The sequence below is a fragment of the Leptodactylus fuscus genome, chromosome 2 (assembly GCF_031893055.1).
Source record: "Leptodactylus fuscus isolate aLepFus1 chromosome 2, aLepFus1.hap2, whole genome shotgun sequence".
NCBI lineage: Eukaryota > Metazoa > Chordata > Amphibia > Anura > Leptodactylidae > Leptodactylus > Leptodactylus fuscus.
Window position 1 is genome coordinate 187,582,298 of NC_134266.1, and position 26,335 is coordinate 187,608,632.

At 41.7% G+C, this 26,335-nt stretch overlaps 1 protein-coding gene across 3 annotated transcripts in view; it reads right to left on the reverse strand.

Annotated features, from left to right (window-relative positions):
- TPP2 (tripeptidyl peptidase 2) overlaps positions 1-26,335 on the reverse strand; it is a 65,217-nt gene that overhangs the window by 8,666 nt on the left and 30,216 nt on the right. For 2 of the 3 annotated variants that reach the window (XM_075265324.1, XM_075265323.1), the window contains exons 20-26: positions 25,008-25,104; positions 24,050-24,187; positions 17,332-17,576; positions 16,663-16,741; positions 8,407-8,445; positions 5,707-5,858; positions 2,450-2,546 (exon numbers count right to left, since the gene is read on the reverse strand). In XM_075265324.1, the coding sequence (XP_075121425.1) occupies positions 2,450-2,546; positions 5,707-5,858; positions 8,407-8,445; positions 16,663-16,741; positions 17,332-17,576; positions 24,050-24,187; positions 25,008-25,104 (847 nt within the window). The remainder of the gene's footprint in view (positions 1-2,449; positions 2,547-5,706; positions 5,859-8,406; positions 8,446-16,662; positions 16,742-17,331; positions 17,577-24,049; positions 24,188-25,007; positions 25,105-26,335) is intronic. The other variant, XM_075265325.1, reaches the window with a different exon arrangement.

Here is a 26,335-nt window from a genome sequence, read left to right on the forward strand (position 1 = left end):
TGGGCACCCCTATTAATCTTAATCATTTTTTGTTCTAAATATTTTGGTGTTTGCAACAGCCATTTCAGTTTGATATATCTAATAACTGATGGACACAGTAATATTTCAGGATTGAAATGAGGTTTATTGTACTAACAGAAAACGTGCAATATGCATTAAACCAAAATTTGACCGGTGCAAAAGTATGGGCACCCTTATCATTTTATTGATTTGAATTCCCCTAACTACTTTTTACTGACTTACTGAAGCACAAAATTGGTTTTGTAACCTCAGTGAGCTTTGAACTTCATAGCCAGATGTATCCAATCATAAGAAAAGGTATTTAAGGTGGCCAATTGCAAGTTGATCTCCTATTTGAATCTCCTCTGAAGAGTGGCATCATGGGCTACTCAAAACAACTCTCAAATGATCTGAAAACAAAGATTGTTCAACATAGTTGTTCAGGGGAAGGATACAAAAAGTTGTCTCAGAGATTTAACCTGTCAGTTTCCACTGTGAGGAACATAGTAAGGAAATGGAAGACCACAGGGACAGTTCTTGTTAAGCCCAGAAGTGGCAGGCCAAGAAAAATATCAGAAAGGCAGAGAAGAAGAATGGTGAGAACAGTCAAGGACAATCCACAGACCACCTCCAAAGAGCTGCAGCATCATCTTGCTGCAGATGGTGTCACTGTGCATCGGTCAACTATACAGCGCACTTTGCACAAATAGAAGCTGTATGGGAGAGTGATGAGAAAGAAGCAGTTTCTGCACGTACGCCACAAATAGAGTTGCCTGAGGTATGAAAAAGCACATTTGGACAAGGCAGCTTCATTTTGGAAACAAAAATTGAGTTGTTTGGTTATAAAAAAAAAGGCGTTATGCATGGCGTCCAAAAAGAAACAGCATTCCAAGAAAAACACATGCTACCCACTGTAAAATTTGGTGGAGGTTCCATCATGCTTTGGGGCTGTGTGGACAATGCCGGCATCGGGAATCTTGTTAAAGTTGAGAGTCGCATGGATTCCACTCAGTATCAGCAGATTCTTGAGAATAATGTTCAAGAATCAGTGACGAAGTTGAAGTTACGCCGGGGATGGATATTTCAGCAAGACAATGATCCAAAACACCGCTCCAAATCCTCAGGCATTCATGCAGAGGAACAATTACAATGTTCTGGAATGGCCATCCCAGTCCCCAGACCTGAATATCATTGAACATCTGTGGGATGATTTGAAGCGGGCTGTCCATGCTCGGTGACCATCTAACTTAACTGAACTTGAATTGTTTGTCCAAAATACCTTTATCCAGGATCCAGGAACTGATTAAAAGCTACAGGAAGCGACTAGAGGCTGTTATCTTTGCAAAAGGAGGATCTACTAAATATTAATGTCACTTTTCTGTTGAGGTGCCCATACTTTTGCACCGGTCAAATTTTGGTTTAATGCATATTGCACATTTTCTGTTAGTACAATAAACCTCATTTCAATCCTGAAATATTACTGTGTCCATCAGTTATTAGATATATCAAACTGAAATGGCTGTTATAAACACCAAAATATTTAGAACTAAAAATGATTAAGATTAATAGGGGTGCCCAAACTTTTTCATAGGACTGTATATGATGTACCTATTATAGTTTCCCTCTGGCATGGTACAGACAAGCCAGAAAGAAACAGATGGCAGAACACATAGCACAGTTTTATATATGACCCCCTTTCATGGGAGCCTTTCAGGAGCCATGTCAGAGAAAGTTACCTGCATTGCTTTTTGGTCTGGTTCTTGAAGGCTGGAATACATTATACTAATGCAAGGGTGGACAACCTTCGGCACTCCAGCTGTTATAAAACTACAACTCCCAGCATGCATACTTGTTCTGCTGTTCTTGGAACTCCCATGGAAGTGAATGGCTACTGTTGGGAGTTGTAGTTTCACAGCAGCTGGAGTGCCGAAGGTTGCTGACCCCTGCTCCAACATATGGAATGCTGGATTGATGTTGGGTGCCATTGTTCTGGCATCAGTTTCCTACTGACATAGACACATTCTCCATTTGTAATTTTCCTCTGGCTTTTTTGTACTATGTGAACACATCCATAGAAGTAAATGGAGCACCTGTCATTCATAAACAATGGAGTTTAATTCACATAGATGAAGAAGAGGGATCCCCAGCAGTCGTCCTCCCACCAATCTGACACTTATCCCATGGCCTGTGGATGTTTTGCAATGACAAAATCACTTGAAAATATCTGATGCACTACTTGACACCTCTATGCTCTGCTGTCTTAGTATCGGTATGCTAAGACAACAGAGCATGACTATCCTATAACTCAGTCAACTAAAAAGGTAGTGATGGAGTTAAAGGGAGGGTATCAGCATCTGATGTTCATGATAGATAGAAAATCCCCCTTTTAGCAGTACATCTAATTGACCATTTTTAAATGACCATTGATATCCTTCCAAACAGCTCTTACCTTTTCAGAATCCAGCTGATGAAGCCTTGCCACATACAGGGGAAGATAGTCCGGGAAGGATTCGCTTATTTCACTGAAGATGTCATTGCCTTCAAGTCTGCAATAACAGGAACATTAAAATCAGTACATAGCTTATAAAGAATCTTTGCAGCTCCAGTCTCCTACAGAGTGTAGTTTATTTCAACAAGGACTCTGCACAGCATGACCAGCAAGCAAGGCTCTTCTCTATAGCTTTCCTTTATGGAGCCATCATTGCCTATGTTATAGTTTGTGCACGGCTTCTGTGGAAAACAAATCACTTTCTTGACCCCCATCAGCCATCAATGCTGTCAGAAATGTGAGAAATTCCAGTTTTTATGGTGCACATCTCTCTTGTCTTTCTCAGTCAAAAGCCAAGTAACTATCACAGAGAGAAGCTTGGCATACCAGGGAGAGAATTGCAATGCTGGGAACTGAAGGCTAGAAAGCATTGCTTATGCTAGGTCTATATCTGGCCCTGCCATGAACAGTTAGGACAGCGTAGAGGAACAGAACAAATAGAATTAGGGAAATGATACACAGATCTCAAGGAACCCCCTTTGACTATATTGGAGTCTGTTCATTTTTTTATTTTATTTTATTTTTTTTTTAAATACAAATAACCGGACAAAAAAGTTGGGCTTCCAGGAGTGTTTTTCTGATGATGTCAAACACCCAGAACAGACATGAACGTAGTCTTAGTGGTGGCAGAAAGTTCAGGCAGAGCAACGAATAACAATATTTGGTGAGAGTTTTTCCGCTCTCCTTTTTGCCAGACTCCGTTCAGATCACATTTTTTGTTACATCTGTTTAACCATGTAAAAATACAGAAAAAAAAATAGATGAAAACAGATGGCTTTTTTTTTGTATACTAGGTTTTAACATTGATTTCTATGTAAATGGATGTCCATGCATTTGAGGCATTTGATAAACAGATATGCTAAATGGATGTTTAGCCTGAATACAGGATAAGATGCAGTTGGGCATAGTGGCATAAAGGTTCTATATGGTATCCTTAAGCTCACTCATAAAATGCCAAAACTGGTGCCCCAAATGGTTCCCATAAATGCTTGATTGGTGATAAATCTAATGACTGGGTAGGCCAAGACGGTTTTGTCCTGCGGACAACATATTGTTGAGCTGTTATTGTTCCACAGATCTCTACTAGGGGTGACCAATTGTTGTATGCGATTACTCCACAGATTACCACACACAGTTGGGGCAGTGGGTCACTTCACAGCAAAGACAATTGAAGCGCTCACCACAAAACCTTAATACTCAAACCTGACAGTTGTCTGATCCCAAACAGAACCTGGATGTGTTGCAGTTACAGTTCAAATACATAGCATTCCAGGTTTCTTGTTTACGACAACACTGCAAACAAAAGAGACTGTGGCTCACCAAGAGGTATACTGCCCAAAAGTAGCTTATGATCACCTTTTCATAGCACTTTTACACTCTTTTGCCAAACAAACACAAGAACCTGGCAACACCAGATGGTTGTAGACATTCAACATACCAAAGTCAAATAATATAAAAATATACCTTTATTTATCAAATATAAACACATACATAGATATAAATGACATACTGGACAAATGCACAATACCATATAAAGAGACAACAATACACTTAAACGATCCTATAGTGGAGGGACTTGTAGGTAAAGTGATACACTGAGTCTGATTAGATACCCATAGAATATTGATAGATATAATAGTGCCGTTCTTAAAAGAAAACACTCCTTTTTTTCTATACACAAAGTCAGACACTGACCAATGGTGTGTTTCTCAGGAGAAGAGAAATAGTTGCACATACCTACAGCATATCGTAATTATAAAGGCAGAGCCACTAATACCATAAACATATGAACGGCATATATAAAGAATATGTTTCCATCAGATAAAGAGCTTAAATCTTACCCATAGCGAGTAACTATAGTAGAAACTGGGATCGTAAAGTGTCAGTTGCCCACCCGACACGCGTTTCGGCACATATTCTTTATATATGCCGTTCATATGTTTATGGTATTAGTGGCTCTGCCTTTATAATTACGATATGCTGTAGGTATGTGCAACTATTTCTCTTCTCCTGAGAAACACACCATTGGTCAGTGTCTGACTTTGTGTATAGAAAAAAAGGAGTGTTTTCTTTTAAGAACGGCACTATTATATCTATCAATATTCTATGGGTATCTAATCAGACTCAGTGTATCACTTTACCTACAAGTCCCTCCACTATAGGATCGTTTAAGTGTATTGTTGTCTCTTTATATGGTATTGTGCATTTGTCCAGTATGTCATTTATATCTATGTATGTGTTTATATTTGATAAATAAAGGTATATTTTTATATTATTTGACTTTGGTATGTTGAGTGTCTACAACCATCTGGTGTTGCCAGGTTCTTGTGTTTGTGTAGTCATATATATGGTTGAAGACATGCTTTTCTTGAAGGGCTTTACAATAGAGGGTAATACGATTTAATCATAATGGGCTGTACCTACCCCTCCGATTTACGTGCTATATTTTTGGTATATTTAACTCGTGCCAAAACCTGGTGCCTAATCACACTGTCTGTCGTCAGGGACTGTGGAAGCCTGTGACTGGGTTCAGCATCATGACGTATAGAAGCGTCGCAACATGCCACGGAGGTTCAATCATATGCCTCAGCAGTACTGGATTACCGACAGAAGCATCAAAGAACAGGATAGGAGATTGTTTTTTTTTTTGGCCCTCCGCTCATTATACTTTAGGGTATGATGAAAAATACTTTTAAGATGGACTAGAGAAATTCAACATGATATAGTACCTGTTTAAGACACTTTCTAACAGCTTCTAACAGCAGGCAGGGCTTGCATTGTAATATAATATAATGTGCATAGAAAAACGTACCAAAGTTTTGGTGCATTTTTTGATGGAAACAAATCTAACTAGTAAAGTGGCGTAAAATTAGACTAAACAGTCTATAAGTGCATCTTTTTTCTCCCATAGTTTTGAAAAATCTGGCGTTTTTTTTCATGAATAGACTGTTTATTATGTTTGCGCTTACACAGACAGTATTCGTGTATATCATGACAACATCAGATTTTTATATTTTGGAAATACAGTAACCAACTAAGAAAATGGATTTCTGGAGAATGTTATGGATTGTTTTCTTTGCAGCAATACATCCATGCCAGGTTTTTTTTTTTCAGAATTAACCCCATGATTAAAAATCTATACTACTTTGTCCACCTACTTTGCCATCCACTGTATCTTTAAATCTCGTAGAGCTTCAGCAAACTCTTCTTTCATATCCTTGTCTTTCTCCACTTCTTTTTCCTTATCTTTACTGCCATTCTTTGGTTTATTTGAAGATGGTATCAAGTGATAATGAACAGAAACCACATCCTGCAAGAGGACAAAAGTGTGTTACATTTTCACCTTCTTTCAAGATGAGAAGACAAAGTAATAGCGCTGGGAATCAGAACTTTTGAATTCAAATTCAAAGGCCATATTCATACAAGTAAAAAATTAACAGTAAGGGATCCCAACAAAGTTCTTACACTGTCTAGCTGTATAGTGAGAAAGGTTATACAATAGGCAGGCACTGGAGAATTACTATCAGCAAGTTTGCTATTGGCAAAAAACAAACAAACTTGGTTATCCTTTTGGAATAACCAGAAGATAAGTGTGTCAAATACATCAGTATTAGACATGAAGGTCAAGATGAAACTACTGAGAAACAGTAAGAAGCAATATACAATTGTATACAGAGAACGGCAAACGCAAAGTGAGAACTGCACATGAGGAAATTGTAACAGCTCTTCATTTTTGATAAAGGTAGAGTTTACACTGCTGAGACTTCAACAGCAGCAGTGAAAAACTTATGTAAAGTCATCTAATGCAATTTGGAATTATTAAATCACACTTAGGCCCCGTGTACACGGGATGGCGTATTTTGGTCCTGATTTTGACGCGGGAAGCTGCGTAAGAGTAGGACCAAAATGTCCTGCCACGGCTTCCGACAGTCGTGGCTTCCCACTCTGGAGTAGGCCCAAATAAATGGGCCTAGTCCAGAGGGTGCTGCCGCGCGTCAGACGCTGTGGCTGAATCAGCCACGGAATCTGCATGAAGAAAGGGCAGCTCGCTTCTTTATTCTGCTAGCGGGAACAAACCGCTAGCGGAAAAAAGAACGCTAGCGGTCTGCATAGACCTCTATTGTGAGGGGGCGGATTTGAGGAGGACTCAGCACCAAAATCCACCCCCTCTTGCCCCGTGTGAATGAGCACTTAAATATCTAAAGCTACCCAGGCTATAGCTAACAGAACTGTGAAGAGTAACCTGTCGCTAGTTTTATAGCCCCAGCACGAACAGCCATGGAACTCTCCCAGGGCTGCCGAGACATAATGGTGGGAAAAGGCTGTATATCATTCAACATTATCTGCATCCTTAGGTCACAGATAAGTTAAACACAATGGTGAGCAGGCAGCCTGCTACTGATGACTGTGAGAAGAGCATTGCAGGGAATTGAAGATCGGTTAGTATCCCGGTTTCTTATTTATATTGCTCCAAAGTGCATAGCTTTGTATTATTACTTGTTAGTGGCCACCGGGGAGCATTACTACTTGTCTGGGGCCCACTGAAGATCCTTATATTTATGTTTTGAAACACCAGGGAGCATGATCCAATGTGGGGGTCAGTAAAGTAGCCTGATTATGGTAAAAGATTCTATATGAGCTAGGTGGACGTGATTTGGTGAAAAGCATAGGATCGTGTAGCTTTGAAGGTGCATTCACACAGTGCAGTTGTGGTGCAGTTAAAAGAGCATCTGAAAAAAATGCATGCAGTTTTGGTGAGGTTTCCTAAATTTAACAAGTAAAAAAAAATGTATTTAACATGTTTCAGCTGAGAATTCAATACTGTGCTAAAAACCACATCAAAAACTTTTTGGTGTGGTCTTTTGGTAAAAATTATTTGGTAAGGGTACTAAAAGGAAGATTTATTTTTTTTCAGTAATGTCCCCAGTATAAAAAGGATGGAAAACACCGGTACAAAAGCCTGGCTGCAAATCAGATTGCAGTACCAGTATGTAAGCAGCAAAAACACTAAAATTTGTATAAAACTACACTTTACTAAGAAATAGTCACACAACAAATAAGACACACCAAAATTCTCAGAAGGACAAAACCTGTCCATGAATACGGAGGTAGACCGATACATCACAAAAGCAGTTATGGCAGAACCAAAGGCAACATTCCTAAATCATGATCTAAACATAACACACACTATTGCTAACAACCGTAGAGAGTTATAAATCAGTTAGTATACCTATAGGAATATAAAACACAGTATTGACTGATTCATTCAAGTGTATACACCACCTATGCCTTATGCAGTGATTCTTTCAGGCCAAAACTAAATTCAAGGACATTATAGCACAAGGAGCCCCATAATAAGCAAGATGGATACCTTAATGGGTGCTGGATCATGCCATCACACAACACAATTCTGGAACTCTACACAGATGAACCACTGGCAATTTCCTTTTCCATTTGTTTACTACTTATAGTGTATGTGAATGTGGCATACTGTGTGCAAGTGCACATACAAAAGGGCATAGGACCAGACAGAGCAGGATCCCGGGTCTCTGCAAGGGCACTACCATGATAAACACACTAAGTGAAAAGGATGAATTTTGCACACATGCCAATCTTATTTAGAATACCATGAAAGTGTCAAGTCTACAAAAAAAAAAAAAAAAGATATCTGTTATAAGGAACTGGTATATGGCATGAGGTTTAACATTGTGTATGCAGCTAGTACTCCAAGTCATACAATAGAATACAAGAAGATATACAAACATATCTGTTCCACACATCTGCTGTTCATGTGTAAGTGACAGATCATATTAATAGCATATGCAACATTATGAAGTTATAGTAACTAACAGCAGTACCTTTTTATATTTTCCTTGTCGTTTGGCTGCAGACTGCCCCTGGGAGTTAGAATAACATACTGTAAGAATACATGCACTCTTCAAGGAATGGTATAACTTGCTCACTCCGTAATAAACTTTCAGATCAGCTAGTCTTAATACTTTATGGTTCAAAAGACTATATAAAAAAAAAATTCTGAACAGAAAAAATCAAAATAGCGGAGATAAAGTAACTAGAATCCCCATTGACCTCAGGAACGTGGTAGTCAACACTGCTACAAATATCACTGATCTACCAAATAGAATGGTAAATTAAACAGGAAAAAGAAAACCACAAGAAAACATGGCTTTACTTTTTTTGCTCTCATCCAAAATATTTCACTGCTTTTTATTTTATTTGGTACCAAAGCATTAACAACCTCTGCTAAAACAAACAAAAAAAAAAAAGGTGTAAGAGGCAAAGTCTATCCTATTCAAATGTATGTATACTAAACAAACTGGCTTACCAGTTACTTTGACTTATGGGGCAGCCCTTTTATTTTGAAGTGTGGACCTTTTTAGAGTAAACTCTAGCTCTAAAGCAGCGGTTCTCAACCTGTGGGTCGCGACACCGGCAGGGGTCGAACGACCAAAACACAGGGGTCGCCTAAAGCATACCACCCAACCGTCCCGGTCGGTGGGAGGTATGTCCCGGTTTCAACTTATCGGCGCCCGGAGGACGCCGATGAGTTGAACACACAGGCGATTAAAGCAAAAGCTGTCACAGCCAGCTCCTGCTTTAACGCTGCGCTGCGGCTTCTGCATGTGTAGCCGCGATGTGATGACATCATATCGCGCCTACAACTATATGAGTAGGCGAGACTGCATAGAGAGCGGCGGGGGAGCGTTGGAAGGTGAATAGAAGAGTATTTTTTTGTTTTAAACATTAAGGTGGAACATAATGAAGGGGCAGATGAAGGGGGGGGGGGGGAACAGAATGACACCGGAGACAGAGATGGAGGGACATGAAACTGTGGGCAGATGAAGGGAGGGGGGGGGCATGACACTGGGGGCAGAGATGAAGGGACATGAAGCTCTGGGCAGAGATGGGGGAACATGAAGCTCTGGGCAGAGATGGGGGAACATGAAACTGGAGGCAGACATGGAGGAGGGGACATGAAACTGGGGGCAGATGAAGGGAGGGGGGGGCATGACACTGGGGGCAGAGATGGAGGGACATGAAACTCTGGGCAGAGATGGGGGAACATGAAGCTCTGGGCAGAGATGGGGGAACATGAAACTGGGGAACAGATGGGGACATGAAACTGGAGGAAGAGATGGGGGGACATGAAACTGGGGGCAGAGATGGAGGGGGGGGACATGAAACTGGGGGCAGATGAAGGGACATGAAGCTCTGGGCAGAGATGGGGGAACATGAAACTGGGGAACAGATGGGGACATGAAACTGGGGGAAGAGATGGGGACATGAAACTGTGGGCAGATGAAGGGGAGGGGTACAGCATGACACTGGGGGAAGAGATGGGGGACATGAAACTGGGGGCAGAGATGGAGGGGGGGACATGAAACTGGGGGCAGATGAAGGGGTTATATGAAACTGGGGGAGAGATGGCGAGGGGACATATAATGTACGGGTGACTAGGAGGATTATACTGTGTAGGAGCACATGAAAAATGAATGAGAATGGGTGGAGTCAACAAAAGTGGGCGCGCATATTTTGTCCATCTTTCTGATCTTCAAAAGTTGGGAGGTATGCCTAAAGCCATCAGAAAATACATATTTCCAATGGCTTTAGCCACTGAGAAGCCGCGCTACTGTCTGCAGCAGCAGTATTCAGCTGGAACACACGCCGTTATGGATGCACTTTCCAAACTGAATTGGGTCACCACAACATGAGGAACTGTATTGCGGGGTCACGGCATTAGAAAGGTTGAGAACCACTACTCTAAAGTCTCATTCACACAGCATGCAGCCACAGTCTTTTCTGAGGTGGGTTCTGATGCCTTGTTCAGTTCTAATAATTATAGAGCAGGACCTATCCTGCTCAATGACAATGAAACGGAACACAAACCTGCATTTAAAAAAAACAAAACAATCAAAAAAACACACACACACACACACACACACACACACACACACACACACCTTGGCCTCCTTGAGGGACTGTGCAGGAGTATGTTAGTTCAAAATTAAATATTCTAGAGTTATCCAGAAAATGATCTGTTTTGGAAAGAAGGTAAGGAAAGCCCGCTAAGAGGAGCAGTGCTAGATGCATCATATTTATGGTCAATGATTGATCCCATAAATGGTCCACTACTGTAACAGAAAAGTTTAAGGAATAAAGAACATAAGCTTTCTATATAACTTATCCATTAAAGGTTTACAAAGCTATAGACACATTAATACTGGCCCATTTGTAATAGCACAAAGCCAGATTTGTCAGCAAATCTCATGGATGAATAAAAGAAAAGGTGACAAGTATGCCAGGTGGAACCTGCCACTATTTTTCAAGACTTATGTAACAAGTTTTTTTGTTGTTGTTGTATTCAGTGCAAATGAAACCACATTTAAGGGTTGGGTCACACTAGCGTAGGTATTCCGTCCGCATAGACATCCCCCGGACGGAATACAATCGCAATTGCAAGCGCTGTACTGCCAAAGCGCATGAACCCCATAGACTATAATGGAGTCCGTGTGCTTGCCGCGCACTACCCGCATGAATGATTCGTGAGGCCAGTCCGCAGCAAGCAGTGCACCAGCATCCTGCTCCGGATTAGGCCCGAATGAATAGGCCTAATCAGGAGGGAGTCTCACGCCGCCGCAGAATCTCTGGCAAGATAGGGCATTTGGCTACTTTTTTCCACTACTAGCTAGTGGAAAAAAGAAGCGAGTGGCTCCCATTGGAGTTAATGGGAGCTGTTTTGGCAAAAGGATTTTGAGGCGGATTCTGCGTCAAAATCCACTGCCAAAAAATTCTGTGTGAACTAGCCCTCAGAGCTCTGAATCACACCCCTTTGTCTTCTCCTGCCTGACTCCACCAAACAGTACACAGCCTAGATATTATATCAAACATGAGAACAAACAGCATTGGTAGTCCGGGAACAGCAGGGGCTACAGAAAAAGTACCGTATTTTTCGGACTATAAGACGCACTTTTTTTCCCCAAAATTTTTGGGGAAAAGAAGGGTGCGTCTTATAGTCTGAAGGTGGCGCCTGGCATCCGCTGTAATAGAGAGACGGAAGCCGGCAAGTGATAGACGCCATTACAGGTGCCGGGGCCTGAGACATCGCTGCGCTCCTCTGCCCTGCAGGGCAGGGCTTCATGCAGGGCAGAGGATCGTAGCGATGTCTCAGGCCCCGGCGTCTATCCCTCCCCGGCATCCGCCTCTCTAGTACAGCGGATGCCGGGTCAGTATCCGTGGCCCCTTCTCCCCCGGGGCCGGTCCCCACCGGCCCCGTACCTGTAGAGTTGCAGGCCGGCTCCTGCGCGGCGATATCGCAGGAGCCGACCTGTTCGGGTGACAGCCGGGAGCCTAATGAGGCTCCCCGGCCTGTCACGGCTATATTAGTATTGCGGCTGGTCTCTATGACCAGCCGTAATACTAATAGACAGAATGTCCCATAGACGGCAATACAGTTGTATTGCCGTCTATGGGACTTGCGATCAAGTGACCGCAGGTTCAAGCCCCGGGGGGGGGGGAATAAAATAGTTAAAAAAAAAAAAAAAAAAAAAAAAAAAGCTTTAAAAATATGAAATAAATAAAAGTTCTAAATCACCTCCTGTTTTTTTTTCAATACAAGGTGATCTAAGCAATAGATATCCCCCAAAATGGTATAACTAAAAATTACAGCTGGCCCCGCAAAAAAAACGCTCTATGCGTCCCCGTACAGCTGCAGGGTCACCTGTCAATGTGGCCTTGCAGCTGTTGCAAAACTACAACTCCCATATATTAAATATTTTACCAGTTTTTGCTTCAAAATTTTTTTTCCCTATTTTCCGCCTCTAAAACCTAGGTGCGTCTTATAGTCCAGTGCGTCTTATAGTCCGAAAAATACGGTATATATACTCGAGTATAAGCTGACCCAAATATAAGCAGAGGCCCCTAATTTTACCACAAAAAAACTGGGAAAACTTATTGACTCGAGTATAAGCTGAGGGGAGGAAATGCAGCAGCTACTGAAAATTTCAAAAATGCTCAGCGTTTTGGGTGCAGTAGGTGCTGGGAAAGGGGAGGGGGTATTTTGGTTGTCTGTCTGCCCCTTCCCTGAGCTTGAGGACTGGGTTTTTTTTTCCCCACTTAGAATTCAGCCTGGATGAATATAGGGTATCTGCAGTGTTCCTATTAACCCCTTCCCGACAGAACAGGAGCACTGCAGATACCCTATATTCAGTAGACCGTGCACTTTCAGACACAGGGATACCTAATGTGTATGTGTTTCACAGTAATTTTCTACTTTTATACGTATTCTAGGGAAAGGAGTGATTTAGAATTTTTTCTTTAAGCTTTTATTTTCCCCACTATTTTAATGGAAGATTCTATACATTACTATTGCGACTGGACATAGAATTATTTTTTTTATTTTATTTTTTTTGCTTGACTCGAGTATAAGCCGAGGGGGGCTTCTTCAGCACAATTTGTGTTGCTGTACAAATCCTGTACCATATTCCCTTCACACTCAGGCTTTCTTGAAGCAACAAAAACGTTTAAATAGGTCGCTAAAATTATTTTCATGAGAAACCATTAAGAATGTAAGAATTTTAAGCACAAGATACTGCAATTAAGAAACGCTAATTCTGTAGGGATTGTCATTGCTGCAGTGACCTCACATATCACATACAAGACAGACAGAAACACAATAGAAATTCACACCTATACAGACAACATCCATATGGACCCATCACTACACTCAATACTGACAATTCAGAATGGGGTGGAATTGGAGAAAATCTGTGTTCGTAAAAAACAAAACCCCTAAAAGACTCAGGGTTTACGGTGCAGCCAAAAAGACAAGCCTCCTCTCTTCCATGGTTCATCACAATTCCAGCGTCTATTGCGTTCATCACTTTTATTCCAAATTTTTATGGGCTACGAAACAGCAAAGAAAACCCATCAAAATGGCAGTTTGATTCTTATGTTTTTTTCCGCTATAGTTCCTGGCTGTTATGGCAAAGGATCGATTGCTGCCCCCGGATCTCATACTGGGGGCCAACAATTCACCCCAAAATGGAAGCGCCAATGTACCACCAAGAAAATGGCACTCAGTCAGCTTAGCGGATACTAACTGCGGACACTGCCACTGGATCCCCGCTGAATAATACAGCACGGACCTACCAGCTATGTATGTTGCAGAATTGTTTCTAAAATGTATGGATGGAATTAGAATCCCAAAATCCCATCCACATTGCAGGTAATGTAAAATGCAGCTTTTTTTGTGCCTGTGTATTTGCAATGTGAAGCCTTAGGCTAAAGCTATTAGGCTTAGGCCATTTATGGGAATATATAAGAAACATATATTTGGCTCAAAAAAACAAAACTGCATTTTAGCAACTTGGGGCCTTAGCCTCAAGGTAAATTGAGATGGGATCCTTTAAGATAAAAAAAAAAAAAAAAAAAAAAAAAGGTACTCCCTCACAGTTGTCACATCCTTAAATAGGTAGTCCCACAGCTTTAAAGGGGTATTCATCTGAAGGATCCTATCTACACTACTACCTTATGTGGAATGAAGCGTTTTCCTAAATACATGGTTTAGCAATGCTGCTTTGTTTTCCTGCTATGTGAAATGATTTCTCCCGTTGTTTACACATAGCTTTCATAGCTTCAGACCTGTGTGATAAGACAGGACAGATGACATCACTCACTGCTCTCACTGTTATCTACAGCTCTGCCATTCAGGTAATGGCAGTTTGCTGATAAAGCCTTGTCTGTTATCTCTCTATGTAAAATACACAGATAAGGGGGCGTTCACACTACCATCGGTGTCCAACAGGTAGTGTCCGCTGCTACTGTCCGTGCAAAATCTTGTGCGGACATTAGCTGTGTCCGTGACATTTTGCATTGATTTAAATGGACATCGGGTGCGTTCTTTTACTGTCCGTGGGTGTCCTCAAGTGTCTGTTCCCAAAGATGTCCGACTTTTCAAGTGGACAACAAAACCTGACGTGTAGGTTTTTGCTGTCCACTTGAAAAGTCGGACATCTTTGGGAACAGACAGTTAAGGACACCCACGGACAGTAAAAGAACGCACCCGATGTCCATTTAAATCAATGCAAAGTCCGATGCTAATGTCCGCACAAGATTTTTCACGGACATTAGCAGCAAACACTAGCTGTCGAACACCGATGGTAGTGTGAACGCCCCCTAACAGCGGAGTCCTTCTCTAGAAGCATGTGCATATTATTAGATCTGCAGTTATATTCGATTTCTACTACCGTAATCATAATAAGTATTGTGATACTTTATAGTGTCCGGTTCAGTAAGATATGGGGTGGCTTTGACTGTTTGATAAGGAATACAGGAAGTGAGAAGGAGAGACAGCAGGCAAAGCTGAAATGTAGAGAAAATGAGGGGAGGTTCACTTCAAACAGATATAAGGGTATGTTCACACAGAGTTTTTTGCAGGCGGATTTTGATGTGGAATCTGTCTGCAAAAAAGGCTCCCAACAGAAAATGATCCATCTTTATCAGAAGGGGAATATGTATCTTGGGATGAAGATTCAGAAGATCCAGAGGAACTTTTTCTTCTAAAACAGGAAAATTTGCCACTCTTCCTGAAGGCAGTCATGGCTACTTTATAGTAAGATTCTAAGGGTATGTTCACACAGACTTTTTTGCAGGTGGATTAAGACGTGGAATTCGCCTCAAAATCCGCCTGCAAAAATGGTTCAACAGGAGCCGCTCTTTTTTTTTTTTCCCGCTAGCTAGTAGCTTGCCCTGGATTCTGCGAATGAGTCAGCCGCGGTGTCCACAGCTCAAGACACACTCCTGGTTAGGCCCTAATCCGGAGCGGCATGCCGCAACGGAATGCTGATGCTGCATCGCCATCCCGTCGCAGCTAGCCATGCGGAATGTTCACAAGGTGGAAAAGGTTTCCGTGACCTTTTCCTTCGTATGAACATACCCTAACTCAGGAATTATAAAACAAAGAAACTTGCTTTTGTTGTTATATGAAAAAGGAGAAGAAGCTCTACCTGTATGACTTCCATAGATATCACTGGTTGAAAACAGGGTCTAGATTGGGATATTTCTAAGCTGATCCCGAGATAACTTTTTTTTGTAATAATAAAAACCTACTACAAAGAAGGTGCATAGAAACCGCTCCAAAAGCCATACAAAGCAGTTAAACATAAACCTTTATATATTATATACAAAGAAGAGTGAATTAAACTCTACATAGCATCCTTGATAATATTCTCCATAGTCACTTTATTGTCCAAAGTCTTAATGGCAGAGTATACGGAGTATTTGCCATTTAGCTACACAAAAAAAAAAATGAAGAAGATGGACACAGCAAAACTGCTGCTGTCATGAATACCTACAAAAATGACTGATAAGACAATATTACAAAATGGACAGAGCATAGGAGGAGTGTTTTGTCTAAATTCAAGCAAACAACCTTCAAATGATCTGAGGCACTACTCTCCCCAAGGTAGATGCCAGGCAGCACTAACACACTACTCTTCATAGTGGATAAACTTTTTGCCATGAGAAACTATATAATAGCAAATGACAATAACAGATAAAGACCCAGGTACGCTGGACTGCAAATCCGAGCTTAGCTAACAGTTTTTATTTCTAATCCAAAAAAAATTAAACCATTTCGGTCTTGCTTGGGACCTTCAAGCAATCAGATTGCCAGTGAAGGAAAACAGAGAAAAGCTGCAAATCTGGAAATCTACTTGCTGCAGAATTACATAGTATTCTTACACTGTATACTGCAGAACTCTCTGTTCTGTGCACAAAGGAAGCTAAATGCAGACATAAAGAGACTGAGGATAGACCAGCCCACCCCCTCTCCATTCACTGTGTGAAGAGAGCCTGGTCCTTCCTCCCTTCACTTACCGTGACCACATTTCAGTTTGGAAGGTAACTTACCTATCAGCTAGTTAGCTACAAAGGACAAACCTTGTGGGAGGAACTTTATAGAGGTTTTTAGGACGTAAACATTTTTAAATGAAGTGTTAAGTTTCAGCCTCACACTATTCAATCAGACTAGTGGTCTGAAAATTTAGTAACCACTAAAGTTATTAAAATAACTAATTAAATAGAGAGATGATACTTACGGCTTTCTTGCCTAGTTCGGTCTTAGACAATGTCAGTGTACCACTTAGATAGCAGCCTGGGCCAGCACCCTTAGGAATTCTGTTAAAATCAAACAATGACAAAGTGATCTTTAAAAGAACTTAAAATATTATATATGTTTCATCCCTTATTTACACAAGATAAACCATGACATAGAAGAGGGCCTAATATAGAATAATTTATAGTACACCAGCCAGAAGCATGTAATGTAACCCTATTAGATTAGTAGAATTCAGCAAATTAATGGGAAGCAAACTCAAGACAGTATGCAACGACTGTAGTGCATGTGGTAAATAATCCAAATATTGAAGCAACGGCTTCCTGACAGGACTACATTACAAATCAGTATTGGTGTTACTTAATGCAAAGTACCTAGAAAAATCAGCTTATTCAACAGAATAGTCCAAGAATCTTATCACTTCCGACAAGAAGACCCTATGGCCATACTTAGACCTGGCAGACTTGTTATAGCAAACACACAGCAAAACCTGCAACGAACACAGAGGTTCACTGAGGAATTGCTATGAATTCATCGTTAGTCACACTTTCCCATGAATCCAGGCTCATTCATTATTCATTCTCCCCGTACTCAGAGCATAACATTCTCAATATAAAAGTAGGTCCAGTTCTTTCACTACTTAGTTACTTACTTATCATCAGGTAGCATTGTAACAAAGAAAGGCTGGCTGTGCTTTGGAGGCAATGTAATAGTGTTTGCCTTTTTCTTCCCCAAGAGGGCCATGCTGTGAGTTTCATATATATCCAGACTCAAAGTGTTGGACATTCTGTGAGAAATCACAAAGGGAAGGTCTTTCAGACGTTCCAGCTCATTTAATTGCTCATGACGAACTTGCATCCTTATTGTATAATCTCCCTTTTCAAGTTTCACAGAGTACTGAAAAGACAGACAATACAGAACATTAATCTTGATGAGAAAGTCCTGTGGTGTACAGCATCATGATCATATGCAAGAGAAAACTGGGGCCCAAACCTCATCACAACCCCCGAGAATACATCTTTGTAAAGATTCAGTCATTGGTTTTTAACCCATCAGCAAATATCTTCACTAAAATTAAAAGAGGTTGTCCAGGAATTATAGCTAACTCGGGGGTAAAGTCATACTTTCCTAGGGTAGAAAGTGGACCTTGAATGCACAATGAATTGGCCGGTAAGGTAAGCATGACAATTTTACACCCATCCCAGATGCCCCAGAGTTTGCTATTATTACTAGTCAACCGTTTTAGAATCGAAGATCAGAGACCACTTACCAATAAAGACAGTGTGCATATATTAATCTTAACCCCTTCCCGCCGATGGCATTTTTTGATTTTCGTTTTTCACTCCCCTCCTTCTAAACCCCATAACTTTTTTATTTCTCCGCTCCCAGAGCCATATGAGGTCTTAATTTTTGCGGGACAAATTTTTCTTCATGATGCCACCATTAATTATTCTATATAATGTACTGGGAAGCAGGAAAAAAAATTCAGAATGGGGTGGATTTGAAGAAAAAATGCATTTCTGCGACTTTCTTACGGGCTTCGGTTTTACGGCGTTCACTGTGCAGCCAAAATGACATGTCCCCTATATTCTGTGTTTCGGTACGGTTCCAGGGATACCAAATTTATATGGTTTTATTTACATTTTGACTAGAGATGAGCGAACACTAAAATGTTCGAGGTTCGAAATTCGATTCGAACAGCCGCTCACTGTTCGAGTGTTCGAATGGGTTTCGAACCCCATTATAGTCTATGGGGAACATAAACTCGTTAAGGAGGAAACCCAAATTCGTGTCTGGAGGGTCACCAAGTCCACTATGACACCCCAGGAAATGATACCAACACCCTGGAATGACACTGGGACAGCAGGGGAAGCATGTCTGGGGGCATAAAAGTCACTTTATTTCATGGAAATCCCTGTCAGTTTGCGATTTTCGCAAGCTAACTTTTCCCCATAGAAATGCATTGGCCAGTGCTGATTGGCCAGAGTACGGAACTCAACCAATCAGCGCTGGCTCTGCTGGAGGAGGCGGAGTCTAAGATCGCTCCACACCAGTCTCCATTCAGGTCCGACCTTAGACTCCGCCTCCTCCGGCAGAGCCAGCGCTGATTGGCCGAAGGCTGGCCAATGCATTCCTATGCGAATGCAGAGACTTAGCAGTGCTGAGTCAGTTTTGCTCAACTACACATCTGATGCACACTCGGCACTGCTACATCAGATGTAGCAATCTGATGTAGCAGAGCCGAGGGTGCACTAGAACCCCTGTGCAAACTCAGTTCACGCTAATAGAATGCATTGGCCAGCGCTGATTGGCCAATGCATTCTATTAGCCCGATGAAGTAGAGCTGAATGTGTGTGTTAAGCACACTCATTCAGCACTGCTTGATCACGCCAATACAATGCATTAGCCAGTGCTGATTGGCCGAATTCCGTACTCTGGCCAATCAGCGCTGGCCAATGCATTCTATTAGCCCGATGAAGTAGAGCTGAATGTGTGTGCTAAGCACACACATTCAGCACTGCTTCATCACGCCAATACAATGCATTAGCCAGTGCTGATTGGCCAGAGTACGGAATTCGGCCAATCAGCGCTGGCTCTGCTGGAGGAGGCGGAGTCTAAGATCGCTCCACACCAGTCTCCATTCAGGTCCGACCTTAGACTCCGCCTCCTCCAGCAGAGCCAGCGCTGATTGGCCGAATTCCGTACTCTGGCCAATCAGCACTGGCTAATGCATTGTATTGGCGTGATGAAGCAGTGCTGAATGTGTGTGCTTAGCACACACATTCAGCTCTACTTCATCGGGCTAATAGAATGCATTGGCCAGCGCTGATTGGCCGAATTCCGTACTCTGGCCAATCAGCACTGGCTAATGCATTGTATTGGCGTGATGAAGCAGTGCTGAATGTGTGTGCTTAGCACACACATTCAGCTCTACTTCATCGGGCTAATAGAATGCATTGGCCAGCGCTGATTGGCCGAATTCCGTACTCTGGCCAATCAGCACTGGCTAATGCATTGTATTGGCGTGATGAAGCAGTGCTGAATGAGTGTGCTTAGCACACACATTCAGCTCTACTTCATCGGGCTAATAGAATGCATTGGCCAATCAGCGCTGGCCAATGCATTCTATTAGCGTGAACTGAGTTTGCACAGGGGTTCTAGTGCACCCTCGGCTCTGCTACATCAGATTGCTACATCTGATGTAGCAGTGCCGAGTGTGCATCAGATGTGTAGTTGAGCAAAACTGACTCAGCACTGCTAAGTCTCTGCATTCGCATAGGAATGCATTGGCCAGCCTTCGGCCAATCAGCGCTGGCTCTGCCGGAGGAGGCGGAGTCTAAGGTCGGACCTGAATGGAGACTGGTGTGGAGCGATCTTAGACTCCGCCTCCTCCAGCAGAGCCAGCGCTGATTGGTCGAGTTCCGTACTCTGGCCAATCAGCGCTGGCCAATGCATTCTATTAGCTTGATGAAGCAGAGTGTGCACAAGGGTTCAAGCGCACCCTCGGCTCTGATGTAGCAGAGCTGAGGGTGCACAAGGGTTCAAGTGCACCCTCGGCTCTCCTACATCAGAGCCGAGGGTGCGCTTGAACCCTTGTGCAGCCTCGGCTCTGCTACATCAGAGCCGAGGGTGCGCTTGAACCCTTGTGCACACTCTGCTTCATCAAGCTAATAGAATGCATTGGCCAGCACTGATTGGCCAGAGTACGGAATTCGGCCAATCAGCGCTGGCCAATGCATCCCTATGGGAAAAAGTTTATCTCACAAAAATCACAATTACACACCCGATAGAGCCCCAAAAAGTTATTTTTAATAACATTCCCCCCTAAATAAAGGTTATCCCTAGCTATCCCTGCCTGTACAGCTATCCCTGTCTCATAGTCACAAAGTTCACATTCTCATATGACCCGGATTTGAAATCCACTATTCGTCTAAAATGGAGGTCACCTGATTTCGGCAGCCAATGACTTTTTCCAATTTTTTTCAATGCCCCCGGTGTCGTAGTTCCTGTCCCACCTCCCCTGCGCTGTTATTGGTGCAAAAAAGGCGCCAGGGAAGGTGGGAGGGGAATCGAATTTTGGCGCACTTTACCACGCGGTGTTCGATTCGATTCGAACATAGCGAACACCCTGATATCCGATCGAACATGTGTTCGATAGAACACTGTTCGCTCATCTCTAATTTTGACCCCTTAAAAAAAATCCAAAACTGTGTTAAAAATTTTTTTTTCTAAAAGTCACCATATTCCGACAGTCATAACTTTTTTTTATACGTAAGTGTACGGGGATGCATAGGGCGTCTTTTTTTGCGGGGCCGGGTGTACTTTTTAGTTCGGAAATGTTATTGCTTTGATCACTTTTTATTGAAATTTTTATCAGAATCAAAACAGTGAAAAAAACGGCGGTTTGGCACTTTTGACTATTTTTCCCGCTACGGCGTTTACCGAACAGGAAAAATATTTCTTTATAGATTTGTAGAGCGGGCGATTTCGGACGCGGGGATACCTAACATGTATATGTTTCACAGTTTTTAACTACTTTTATATTTGTTCTAGGGAAAGGGGGGTGATTTGAACTTTTAATACTTTTTATTTTTTTTATATTTTTTTTCACTTTTTTTTTTTTTAATTTTTTTTTTGCATTTATTAGACCCCCTAGGGGTGTTGAACCCCAGGGGGTCTGATCACTAATGCAATGCATTACAATGCTAATGCATTGCAATGCATTGCAAAAAATCATCATCTCTTTTGCAGGCTGCATAGACCAGCCTGCAAAAGAGAGAATTTGCAGACCGGCTGGGAGCCTTTAACAAGGCTCCCGGCTGTCATGGCAACATGACGTCGGCCCTGGAGCATGCTCCAGGAGCCGTCGATCCCGGCCAAAATGGCGGCGCCCATGCGCCACCGGGAAAAATGGCGCCTCTGGCGCCTTTGACTGCAGCGCCGGAGGGGTTAATGCCTCCGATCGCGGACCGATCGGAGGCATTAGAGCCGGTTGTCTACTGCTTAAAGCTTGGCGGCTATGGCGGCTCCCGGGCGGACGCCATAGTTACAGACCCAACATGCGCCGTACTATTACAGCGCATGTCGGGAAGGGGTTAAAGTGAGTTTCAGCAAGAAAATTAGTGTCAAACTAACATCATACTTTTTATGGTGGCTTCTACACTTAAAAGATGTTTGGGGTTTTTTTTATTCTGCACTACAGCTACATTTTCATGAAAATTAGCAATTTGTATATGAAATTAGCTGAAAAGGGCTTTAGGGGTGAGTCTTTTCCTGCTTGCAGGTCACACTCTGCTGCAGATACCCACCCCTAACTGCTTGAGTGACATCTTCCACTTTGTCTGCAGTTGGGGGGGCATTACCTAGAGCAGAGAGTGAAGCCCTTGCAGAATAAGACATGCCCTTAAAGCCCTTTATCAACTAATTTGCATACAAATAAAACCGGCTTCCTTGAAAATGGAACTGCAATGCAAAATAAAATATTTGTAACATTGCCTGGAAAGAATAAAAGCTGGTCTGCAAGGTACTGACATTAGTTCAATACTGATTTCCCTGTTGACAGACTCCCGTTAACTGCTAATAAGTTATATGTTGCTAGATCTGTAGTTTGGCCAGCTGTTCAGTCCAGACATGATATGCTATAAATGTCTGATAAAGAATGAGTGGAGGTGTCCGTACACATGCAGGAGGCAAGAACTGAATTTACCTGGAGGCAACAACCTCCTGAACAGGAGTGGGGGATCCTGGTTCTCGATATAGTGTGGTTACTCAGAATGTAAAGTACAACAAAGATGAAATCACATCAAAATCTGTATTTTCAAAATACATTAACCCCTTAAGGACCAGGCCATTTTTTGGTTCGCATTTTCGTTTTTCCCTCCTCACATTTCAAGAGCCATAACTTTTTCATTTTTCAGTTCACAGAGTCACATGATGGCTTATTGTTTGCGGGACAAATTGTACTTTGTAATGGCACCATTCAATATGCTGTGCAATGTACTGGGAAGCTGGAAAAAAATTCAGAATGAGGTGCAATTGGAGAAAAAATGCATTTGCGCCATTTTCTTATGGGTTTAATTTTTACAGCGTTCACTGTTTGGTACAAATGACATGTTACCTGTGTTCTACGTGTCAGTATGAACGCGGTGATACCAAATTTATATAGTATTTGAAATGTTTTGATACTTTTAAAAAAATGATAAACTTTGCAAAATAGAAAAAAAAATTTGTGTCATCATGTTCTAACACCTGTAACTTTTTCATATTTCCATGTATGGAGCTGGTTGTGGTGTCTTTTTATGCGGGACAAGATGACGTTTCTATTGATACCATTTGGGGAAAGATCTGATGGTTTGATCACTTTTTATTCAATTTTTTATAAGAGGCAAAGTGTTGAAAAAAACGCTTTTTGGCTGTTATTTTTTTTGCCGCTACGTTGTTCGCAGTACGGGATAAATGTTTTAATATTCTAATAGTTCGGGCATTTTGGAGCGCGGGGATACCTAATATGTTTAATGTTCTTTAATTACTTTTATAGCTAATCTAGGGAAAGGGGGGTGATTTGAACTTTTATATTTTTTTTATTTTTTTAATACTTTTAAAAACTTTTTTTTTTCTTCTGTTACATTTATGATCAGACCCCTTAGGTACCTTGAAACCTAGGGGGTCTGATCGTCCATACTATTCACTGCAATACTACAGTATTGCAGTGAATAGCAAAATCGCAGCACTTCTATTAGACGATGCCTCTGGCATCGTCTAATAGATCTTGTGCAGAGACAAGCCTGGAAGCCTTCAATAGGCTTCCGGCTGTCATAGCAACCGATCACCGCCCTCATGTGACGTTCAGGAGGGCGGCGATCGGGGAAACATGGCGGCGCCCATGCCGCCTGCGCTGTTTACACGCTGCGGTCGCGTTTGACCGCAGTGTGTAAAGGGTTAACAGCAGCGATCGGCTCGGGCACCGACCGCTGCTGTTATTGGCAGGTCCTGGCTGTATGATACAGCCGGCATCTGCCGTGTATGGAGCGAGCTCAGCGTGTGAGCTCGCTCCATACATCCCCATGCGACCCATGACGTACAGTTACGTCAAGGGTCGCTAAGGGGTTAAGAATGCTTTGGATGTTGACCTCAGATATGAGTGGACCGTGTTGAAGTTAAGTATAACCTGCCCAGACTTGAAGTGTGGAATCCAAACAACATAACTACAAAAATTGGGGTTGATCCAAATACGAACCTACAAAAAACCTATAAACCTAAAAAACAAGACAGTCTACCTTCTCACCAAACAATTGAAACATTAAAAGTTGTACCATCCAAATATAATTAACATGCCAACAAAAACCATAAAGTTCAAAATAATACAATACCTGATGGGGGTATGCATCTCCTGAGCCCATTTGTCTTTTGTTCTGGTCGTAAATGATCCAAAGTTGACTATCATATTCAGATTCATACAACAGCTCACAGAGTAATGGGCAGCTAGGTGTCACTTCTCCACATTTAGGCTTTAAAATAAATACAAGAAAAAGATATTCTGAATAACCAGGTTGTTCTCTTTAGTTTCTATATTTAACAAATCAAGGAGTTGTAGTATAAATATATCAGTAAATATCTAATCTGAATAGATATTAAAGGGGATTTTCACTCCATTTTCCCAGCCAGACAGATTTTTTTTTTCTCCTTTCCATAATTTATGTATCTGTAGATTACGTTGATATTCTAGGGAATGTATAACTTTTCTCCAATTATGTTAAAGGGGCTCTATCACTGGGAAAAGTATTTTTTATCTAAACACATGCTTGCATAGGCGTTAGAAATGCTACTTCACACTTACCTTTAGTATGTAAATTGCCTCAGTGGTTTCTGAATAAGTCTGTTTTTATTAATATGCTAATGAGCTTTCAGCCAGTACAGGAAATTTCCAGCAGCCTCCTCTCTTCTATTATCTCCTATGTGTATGAGGCAAACAGGAAGCTGAATCATCATCATCATCATCAGCCTCTCATAGGAAACAACAGGAGAGGAGTGCACGATGTATCGTGCAACAGTCTAAATAGCATATGAATAAAAACAGACTTATTCAGAAACCACTGAGGCAATATATATACTAAAGGTAGGTGTGGAATAGACTTTCTAAAGGCTATGCAAGGATGTGATTAGTTAAAAATGACTTTTCCCAGTGATAGAGCCCCTTTAAGAAGGTGATGCAAACCAAACCAAAAAACCTCCTTTAAATCAAAACTTCAGGGGAGAAAGAGTTAAAGGAGAGATCTAAAAGTTTACAATAAACAAAGGAAAAACGGACTTCGATATGGTAAAACTTACCTGATGAAAGTTATATGTTAAAACAATTTCATATAATTGGCGGTTATTTGGCAAAACATCACGGGCACCTAGAGGTTTTGTCTTGGCACTGACAGGCCTGTAGATAGAAGTCACTTTAAATATACACGTAATAGGGTAAAAGCTTTATTTCAGTATTTATAGGACTGTAGTGAAACTAGCAAAGTTATTGAAGGACTTTACAGACTAAACATATTGATGGCTTATACTCAAGGTAGATCAATTTTGTGGAAACTCCATGGATTTGTTTTCAGTTAGCTCTTTTCTGTGTAGTGGTAGAACTGAGACATTGCAGATTTGCTCACATTCAAGTGATTGGGAACTGATCTAACAACTACACAGAGAACTGAGCTGTCTGCTTCCTGCTCCATTCTTTGAGTATTAAATGCTAACAACTAATCCATGGAGGTGATCTAGGTGTCAGATCCCCTGGTGTGAAAACTAAACCTAAGGATAGGTCATTGATATAACCACTCCTTTAAAGGGGTTTTCCAGGCAGAAAATCTTTTTTTCTCTAAGAGAGGTGTGTTAGTGCTAGTGATGGATTAATAAGTACACCCATATACCTTTAGAAGTTATTAGAGTGATTTCTGAGTGTCTCTGGTTGCTGCAGCATCTTCTGTGTTTACATGCTGTTCGCTTTCTGCTGTGCATCTTCCTGTGTAGCTGCTGCACTAACTCCTTCTCTCACTCAGTTACAAAGCCCTGTGTCAAAACCTGTGTCAAAGCCTAGCCCCTCCCATTCAGACCAGCAATCCCGCCCATTACTAGCCCTTGCCATTATCAGTCTCCCTAGCTAAGCTATTACGTCCACTACTAGAAGACAGGAATATGAGGAGGACCCATTCCTCTGACACAGGAAGGCTTGGCAAGTATTGCAGGGGAAGAGTGATGGTGGCGTTCCATTTCGGAAGTGGTGAAATGGAACGTCACCGTATTATCAGAAAGTGACCCTGGAGCAGTCGTGACCACTCCAGGGATATGGGTAAATATAGATTGTTTTTTAATTTACATACATTCGAAGTTAGGTGGAGGAAGTTTAGTTTAGCGCAGTGATTCTTAACCTTGTTTGAGGTACCGAACCCACCAGTTTCATATGCACATTCACCAAACCCTTCCTTAGTGATAAATCAAATATGATTTTTTTCCAAATTCAAGACATAGGTATATGTTTTTTTACTGGTACACAAAATGAACCATGTTATATGGCCTAGGGTTTGATGGAACCCTGGTTAAGAACCACTGGTTTAGGGGTTAATTATCAGTTTATTCTGGACAACCCCTTTAAAGCATAACTAAACTTTCATACA